At 40.2% G+C, this 9,004-nt stretch overlaps 1 protein-coding gene across 2 annotated transcripts; it reads right to left on the bottom strand.

The window, feature by feature from the left end:
• Positions 1 to 2,319: 2,319 nt before the first annotated feature.
• On the bottom strand, positions 2,320 to 7,879 carry LOC141174302 (uncharacterized). Of its 2 annotated transcripts, none has more exons than XM_073659166.1 (2): positions 7,669 to 7,879; positions 2,320 to 4,475 (listed from the first exon to the last, which is right to left on the bottom strand). In XM_073659166.1, the coding sequence occupies exon 2, from the start codon at positions 4,465 to 4,467 to the stop codon at positions 2,761 to 2,763; it is 1,707 nt and encodes a 568-aa protein (XP_073515267.1). In that variant the 5' UTR covers positions 4,468 to 4,475; positions 7,669 to 7,879; the 3' UTR covers positions 2,320 to 2,760. The 2 variants fall into 2 exon arrangements, with proteins under 2 accessions (XP_073515267.1, XP_073515268.1); XM_073659167.1 differs by lacking the exon at positions 7,669 to 7,879 and adding an exon at positions 6,813 to 6,953.
• Between the last annotated feature and the right edge of the window lie 1,125 nt (positions 7,880 to 9,004).

The raw sequence follows: 9,004 nt of genomic DNA, 5'->3' as shown, positions 1-9,004 counted from the left end.
GCTGAGCCAGTCAACACACCTTCATATTTGATTGACAGCTCTGACTTTACAGGAGACAGAGTGAAAAAAATAAATAAATAAAAATAAGAGGTGGTGGAGATGCATGACAAACAAATATGTGCACTGAACTGCTTGGGTGCACCGGGCGCCTGGGCTTGGTTTGAACAGTCATTTTGTGCCGCCAGACTCTCTTTATAAAAAAAAAAAAAAAAAGATGGGATCGACTAAAGATCCAACATATATTGGGATGTCCTGAATCTCACCCAAAAGGCAATTATCGAAAGGTTAATATAGTTTTGCATTAATGCTTAGTTAGCGTGAATGGAACAGGGTCCCGATTTGGCACCATGATTGAATGGGTCAGAGCTCTGAAAAAAGTCCGGCTCTCCCACCATCGTATGGAAGTAACATCTCTGGATAGTTCCTCAAAGGGCATCTGTCCTAGCCATCTATACGAGCACGCAGTTCGTAGGAAGCTGAATAAAAGGATACCTTCATATCTGCAATCCGAAGGCTTATTCCAGAGAAATCCACATTTTCCTGAATATGTAACCGTTAAGATCTATGGACCGGACATAGATCTCCCCGAGAGGCGATACCAGTGTGAGACATGTAGATCAGGAGAGCAGACTGTCAGTCATTACTTGTCTCACCCCATCATTTCTAATAAACTCTGGAGGCAGATTATCTGGGAGATCTATGCCCCGCCCAGAGATCTTAGCAGCTCATTTACATATTAAGATAAATGTGGATTTCTCTGGAATAAGACATCGGGTCGCAGATATGAAGGTATCATTTTATTCAGCTTCCTATGACTTACATGCCCATATAGACGGCTTAGGCAAAAGTTGTATTAGTACATTCCCCATAGGCAGAAGAGTCTTCAAACGTCCGTACGCATCATAAGTCATTTACTAAACAGGAACTTAACCCTATTTTTCTTCTTGTTCCGTTGCGCTCATTATATAAATATTTAGGCTTTTTTGGATAAACATCCCCATTATAGGATTTTAGGCTACTTCCTACGGAGGCGTTTTTTGTCCGTCCATTGAACAGACCATGGAGTTAAGCTTCCTTTGTTCTCTCCAGGAGGCCACTTCCCTCAGAGGTCTTTGGTCAGTCTTTTAGAAGCGTGAAATTACCATTACAGTACAAGGTCTTGACTTGCTAGTCCCTCCAAGATTTAGTAGGTTGGAGGGGTGTTGGCAAGAATCAGTATCTATGAGATCACCCTAGGTCTGGGATCAAGCATGGAAAACATCATACACGGAGGAGGAGGAAGACATAAGTCTCAAGTTGGCCCTCAGGCATCCCTGCAAGGGCCAATAAAGGAGTGTCAATCATCAAAACCGGGAGGTGATCGGTGGGTTTATTTTTCCACGTAGCAACGATCACAAAGGGGGTTTCATGCGATCGTTCGTTTCCCCCCACATTTTGACTCATACTTACTGTTCTTTACGGAAGAGTTTAGACTCATCACAGACTGGATTAACGTATAATAAAAATACACATGACAAGCCCCACCATAACATATGGCACAGCTCACCGCCTCCTTCCTTCACAATGATATGTGCACACTGATTAAATGTGCCTATAAAATTCAGTAGGGTTTGAGTCCGTGTGCCCAACAAGAGGTAGAAGTTTAATACTAGGCCATAGTGACCAGTGGGAAAAATTGGAAAGTTCTTTTTTTTTTTCATTAGGGATTTAAAAAATAAATAAATTTTTAACATATGCCACAAATTTTCCTCTTATTGAGGAAACATCTCTAAGAATACCAGTTGTTACAGCCATTGTTTCTGGATGTTCTCAGAACTAGACATGTAAGAGAAAAAGTCATCACAGACCCCTTTCTAGACTTCTCATCTCTAATCCTAGGGAGGGGGTGCTACAGCCAGACTCCGTCTGAAATGTCTGTTCCTAAAACCAAGTGTGTATGGAGGTGTCCAGACAAGAGAAATGGCTCAGAGATGTTGGATTTCAACAGGCTTGATCCTTTTGTTTTGTTTAGAAAGTGCCCAAGTGTTCCTTTAGCCAACAGCCATTTCTCCCAATCCACCCATAAACATGCATGCCTGGCCATCCTGCATGGTGAAGATCAACATGCAAGATCCTCCTTTCCTCCCACCCACCCCATAGAATCAGCCCGTATTACCCTTATGTAAAACTGACATTAGGATTGTGCATCTTAGCCAAAAATATCGGTTTCTTCTCTCCACAATTAACCCAATAACGTAGACCTTCCTAATCCAGAAGCCTTGCGTCCACACCCCAAATTTCAACGTCATATGCTCACACCTAGTAAATGGTCGGAGAGTGTAAACTTAAATGACATTTTATTTGTGGAAAACATTGTGAAGTTCATGCGTTAAGACATTTTTGAACATCTGGTTAAGCTCACAAGATTTTATTTTTCATTGGGTATTGGTCACTTTCGTATTACATTTGGCCTTTTGGAACATCAAATAGAAAAACATGAATATAAATATCACTCCGGAATTTTTTATTTGTTATCTTCAGGAGATTCGATCAATAAGTTAAGCTATAATAAATTTGGCAGAATCGTATGGCAAGAGTCACTAATAAAAGATTTGGTCGGGTGGGGTGAGGAGGGGGCGTTTATTTAACTTTTTTTTTTGCCTTCAAAACGCTTAAAATTTTTCATGGAGGATTTGGTCACAGACGATGTAGACAGTTCACCAGAATGTGGATCATTTCACCTTGGAATTGGCAATCAAAAACAAAAAAAACCTCATGCGTTTATTCGTTGCATACTGCAATTTCATGGCCTTCACCTTGACCGTTAAACTCATGGAGGTCTTTATCACATCCATTCTCAAGGTGCACCTTCACTTCTTCCTTCAGAGGCAAGCCATTACCGACTCCATGCTTCTCAATGATGAGTGGTGCAGAAGGTTCGTTTGATAATTCTTCAGGAGGCATTTTGTGGTTTTCAGCATTAGCTTCAGCATTTTTATCTGGAGTTCCATCATGGATTATGGTACCTTCAGGTTCTTTATCATCTTTTGATGTGTCCAATACCTCCTCTACGGGAATCTTCTTCTCTAGGCTTCCTTGCTCTGTTGGTTCTTTATTGGAGACGCTTTCTTTTTCTTCTTCCTTAACTTCATTTTGGATTTCCTTATCTCCCACTTCCTGTGTTGTGGTGATCATGTCTTGGACTTTACTTTCATGGATTTCTTCTACAGCTTTCTCAGAGGGGCCTTTGTCGGCAACAGTCACATCCTGATGAGGGACCTTCTCAACAGATGGTTGCTCTGCTGGAACAGATTCAGTAGGAAATGCCTGGGTTTCTATCGATTCTGTAACCAGATCGCTATTACTCAAAGTTTCATGATTCTCTACAATTTCTTCTACTTTAACAGTGGAGTCAGGCACTTCATTTGATGGCAGTGGTTCTGTTAAAGATTCTGTTTCTTGCCTAGTTTCACTTAATTTTTCAGGCTCAGAACAAGGCACCAGCTCAGGATTTGCCACAGGCTCTACAATCTTGATCACTGGGACAAGAGCTACAGGCTCTTCAGAAATCTTTGACTTCACAAGCTCAGTCACTGGTTCAGGCTTTACCAACTCAACATCTGGTACAGCTTCTGGCAGGGCAAGTTCAGGTTCCGGTTCCATCACCTTTTGCGCAGGCTCTGGTTCTACCACTTCAGCTACTGGCTCCTGCAACACAGGATCTACCAAAACAGTTTCTGAGACTAATGACTCAACTATCTCAGGTATTTCTGCCCCCTTCACAGAATCCAATACTGGTGTCTGTTCTTTCTTTGCTTGCTCTAAAACTTGATCTTTTGTCAGCACTGGAGTTTGTTCTTTCTCCATCTTCTCTACCTCCACTTTAGTCTCTGGATCAGGTACTGACTTTGCCAACTCTTCTTCATGTTCTGCTACAGGAGCTGAGGGTTCGATTACAGATTGGCTTTGCCGTTTCGGCTCTGAACTTGCGAGTGTCGTTACTGCCTTGGCCTCCAGAGTTGGTTCTTCTTTAGCCAACAACTCTTTTGCCTTCTCGGGATCAGTTTGTGGTTTTTCTACAGGTTGACTTTTTTCTTCTTTACCACTTTCCGGAGCTGTCTGCTGAGAAGTACTTGAACTCTTGGTATTTTCAGGTTTGTCTTGTTCTTGTTTAGGTTCTTCTACCTTTTTTTGTTCAGCATTAGGTTTACCTTCAGACTTTTGGTCTTTATTTGTATCGTCTTTGGTAGTTTTACCAGATGGATCCTCCATGCTGTTTTTTTCCACTGGGGCTCTCTTTTCCTCACTTGAACCATTGTTCTGAGTTTTGTCGGTAGGGGTTTTTTCTCCATTTGGTTCTGCTGCATCTTTTTGTCCCAACTGAGTCTCTGTTTCTTTTTGTTCAACCTCTGTTGTTTCTGTGGACTCTCCATCTTTGCCAGCACCAAGGCAATATCCCTTCTTCTTCTTACTCAACTTTGCCCCCATTGTTATTACTGCAAAGACAAGCAAGGAAGATCATCAGAACATAAGAAAACTAGTATATAAAGCTTATCAACATAAAACATTCATTGCTTGAAGAAAAAAAATAATCAAGAACTGGCAGCAGATGTAGCCTTGGCTTGAAGACCACAACTGGTCAATAGCCAAATGCATCCCTCAAGGTGCCAAAGAGGACGGGTGTCAAGTGCCATAAGTGGAAACACCCATTACAGTAACCCACTCGTTACTTTCCTTAATGAACCATAAACTTTGACAGATGGCCAGATTTTCTCCTGCATGCAGAAAAAAGAAGCTGAACTGGGACTGCGCTCCTTGAAATTTTCCTTAATTGCCTGGCAGATTGGTGGACCGTCTTCCCCTGACATTTGTCAGCAGACAAAGACATCTTTCTATATAGCACCGATTAAACGGTTGTACACAGTGGGAAAAGTTGGCGACTACTATAACTCTACAACGTACCGTCCCCCCCACCATAAGCAATGACCTAATAGATACGCTTTCCAAGATTTTTTTGAGGGATATTCCTAAAATACGGCATAAATCGGGTTTAACCTTCTGGGATCGCCACTAGATATAAAGATGTTCTAGCCACCGGCATCCGAGCTGGACCAGGGCAGTGTTCACTTCTGCGCCAGCCATCCTCTGCCCGGCATCCTGGACCTCCATCCATGAGACGTCATGATCTCACAGCTTGGTGCATGGGGAATAGTAAATGGCAGAGGCGCCCACGATTGCTGGTGTAGAAGTGAACGTTGCCCTGATCTGGTTGGATGACCAAACTGGACATCGCGTTGCCAAGTTTTTTGCTCATCGTGAACCGCCACAGGCTAAAAAGGAGCCCTACTGCGAATTCAGTGCTGCGCCTCCTTCACACCGGCTCTCCAGTTCATGCACAGCTCCATTGAAGTGAATGGGGCCGGTTGCAGCTTCTAGGTGGCCCAGACAGTCAGAAGGGGTTGCAATACTAAACCAAGACTGGGTGTCACCTTTAGCGGCATGCACATGGCAACATTTCATGGTCCGAGAACGCAAGGACCTCTGATCTCCTGTCCCAAGCTCAACGGCCTCATACAGCTCAGGAGGCCTACGGCCGGTCCTATATACTACAGAGACATGGGAAGGCATCAGTGTGATCCTGGAGGTCAGACACTACCCCCTCCCAAAAAAATAAGAATATCCAAGCAATATACAATCACTTTACACAATGGGAATCAAAGTCATACCTACTGCTACTGAACAAACAGCGCCACATTTATCCTTTGGTGGGATTGGGTATTACAGCTCAACTGAGAAAGATTATAAAACAAGATATATAAACCAGGACCAGTTAAAACCCATCAACCTCATTATATTCAGCCAAGTAGGAGGAGTTTTCAGGATGACTACATTCACCGCTCCATATACAAACAGATCAAAAAGGGGCACAGACTGCAGTGCCAGCAACTTTTGCAATAGTCACAAATCAGGGGGATGCATTTCTCCACCAGCGCAGAGTTGAAATGGTCAAGGAAGACCATAAGATGATGATCACGGACCCCTATGGTGGGAAGAACAATGCACTGTACAACGACACATCCTGGTCCTTATCCCACTGCCCTGCATGGTTTCATCTGCTCCCCTTAAATCGACCATAGTGATCAACCACACGTCTCAGCTCCAAGACAAGAGAGATAGAGCTCATCTGCAGCCACCAGGCAGCACCCGACAGGCGCATAGATCAGGCAGATTGAAACCGAAGATCCACCACAAAATTAAAAGATACAATAACATTTTATCCAAGTGCACGCACCCAGACCATATCAGGTCATCTGCACGGCCCTGGTGCAGAGCGTGCACCCATGGAAATGCAAAATGCATGACCATCACGTGATTGCTAAACGGAACATGCGGAAAAAAAAAAATTACTGCCCTAATATGTTCTACTACCGCTAACCCACGTGCAAGTAGAAATCCGCACATATAACAACCCTATAATCGTATATGTGGTAATGTTACGGTACGATCAGAATGCTAAAATCCACATGTATTTTTTGCAATTTTTTAAAGGAAAAAAAGGTAACAAAAAAAAAAAAAAAAGCATCCAAAATGTTAAAAGCTGCATGCTACTACACCCTACGGTCACAGGTCAGCTACCGCTATCCCCCCATATCGGATGGACACATCTCCAGTTATAGGAGGGCCAGAGCAATGCACCATTATAATGCCAAAATATCTGAACAAGGGAAGACCACCAACCCCACAGAGCAAATCTGGTCTTTGTTACACTGTATAATATCTCTATCATCCCGCACAACTGCAAGGACATCAACTACATCCCCCATCATCCATACCTCGCCCAGGTCTCACAAGGAATAATGCTGCTGCTCCTACTGCAGGCTGCAGAACATTTTGGGAAGTGCCTCTCCTGACACAGCTGATAAAGGTCCAGCATTTGGTAGGCTATTAACCAAACGTGTGCCAGACTGGGTCCAGCCCAGAAGAATTACATGGTCCCTTCCGGCAGATCATGGGTTAAAACCCCCTGAACAATAGAGATTGGGATATATTCCCCTGGCACGTGTGCATTGGATACGGATACGCATTGTTTAACCCTTTCGCTGTCATCGCAGGGTGGAGATCCATTGTTACCAGCAGATGGAGAAAAGATTAAAAAAAAAATCGGATGTAACAGATGCAAATTGATTTAATTACAATTATTAGATAAAGGGCGGAGAGATAATTGTAGGATTGCGGAGATTATCACGCAACCCATCTAATGTACAACTTACGAGACGGAAAAAAAAAAAAGGAAAAATTCGGAATTAACCCTCGCGAGGTTTCTTGGTCGCAGAGCTGACACTGGCGGTACGAGAAGCACATGGACGGAGGGAGGGGATTGCGGAGGTGAGAAGAAGTATTGTAGTTATGATGACAGGTAATAGGGATATTAATCTAGTTTTTGGATATTGGGAAAAATTATAAAAAATGTGAACGGCTACATGGATTACGTGGGAGTTTGGCCATCGCTCGCTACGAGGGAGGGTAATGCTGCAGTTGGCTTTGCAGTAGGGTCTTACAGAACAAAGGATCCGGCTTGCAGCACTATCTGCACATCTCCTATATGCACATACGCTACAAGCCAGCGAGCCACCGAGCCCGCCACCAGCTGCCACCGGGCACACGGGCATCCCAAGCCACAAAACATACCTGGTAGATGTATCCAAGCCTGGGAGTGAGAGATGCAGCAGAACCAGGAGTGGTTGGGCTAGGACTGAGAGCAAGATGGAGAGTGACAGATGCTCCCCTCTCAGAGGTACAATCTGGTATTCACCATCCCCCTCCTCTCCTTGCCTTTTACACTCGCTCCCCTCCCTACATCTGCTGTATTGAAGACCTCAAAAGCAGAAAGACTCTGCTGCCCTTCAGTCCATTTAAAGAGCCTCTGTATGTGTCACCGCTCCTGGGAATAGGACAAAATATCAGCAGATGTAGCAGAGCCGAAAGCGTCATCTGGCACCACGTTTATTACAAAGCGTTACCTGGTCCTTTACTTAGGACTGCAGGTAGTTTACCGCAGCCTCAGACTCCCAAGTCTTGGTTCACATATTGCAGATGTTTTCATTATTATTATTTTATTTATTATTATATTTTTATTATTATTCATAATAATAATAAGTATATTTTTTTTTATTATTATTTTATTTATTATTACTTTATTATTATATTTGTATTTATTATTATTAATAATAATTCTTTTTTTGTTATTTTATTTATTATATTTTTTTATTTATTATTATTATTAATAATAATATATTTTAGTAGTATTATTTGTATTTATTATTACTTTATGTATTATTATTTGTATTTATTATTATTAATAATAATAATTATATATTTTATTTTATTACTTTATTCATTATTATATTTTTTATTTTGTATTATTATTAATAATAATTATATATGTTATTATTATTACTTTATTTATTATATTTGTATTTATTAATAATAATTATATATTTTATTATTATTAATAATTTTATTTGTTATTTTATGTATTATTAGACTTTCCTTTATTATTATTAATAATAATTATATATTTTATTATGTTATTTATTATTATTTTATTTATTATATTTTTTATTTATTATTACTTTATTCATTACTTTATTCATTATTATATTTTTTATTTTGTATTATTATTAATAATAATTATATATTTTATTATTATTACTTTATGATATTTGTTTTTGTTTATATTATTATATATTTTTTATTATATTATATATATTTTATTATTATTAATTTAATTTAATTAGTTATTATTTTATGTATTATTAGACTTTTATTTATTATTATTAATAATTATATACTTTATTATTATTATTATTATTATTTTATTATTATTTTATTTATTATTTTCCAAACTTGGGATAAAAGTAATGTTCCAAAAATTCCATGTACGCATATCCTTATGATATGTTTCCACGTTGAGATTTTTGCTGTAGTTTTTGTAGCAAAAGTTCACACAATGGTTTATTTTTAT

This window comes from Phyllobates terribilis, unplaced genomic scaffold (assembly GCF_046119375.1).
Source record: "Phyllobates terribilis strain yellow unplaced genomic scaffold, ASM4611937v1 Scaffold_13__5_contigs__length_258822181, whole genome shotgun sequence".
Taxonomy (NCBI): domain Eukaryota; kingdom Metazoa; phylum Chordata; class Amphibia; order Anura; family Dendrobatidae; genus Phyllobates; species Phyllobates terribilis.
The sequence above is the reverse complement of the archived record's forward strand: the minus strand, read 5'-3'. Positions and strand labels throughout refer to the sequence as shown.

Coding starts and splice junctions, on each gene's coding strand:
- LOC141174302 (XM_073659166.1), bottom strand. CDS start 4,467: ATGGGGGCAAAGTTGAGTAAGAAGAAGAAGGGATATTGCCTTGGTGCT.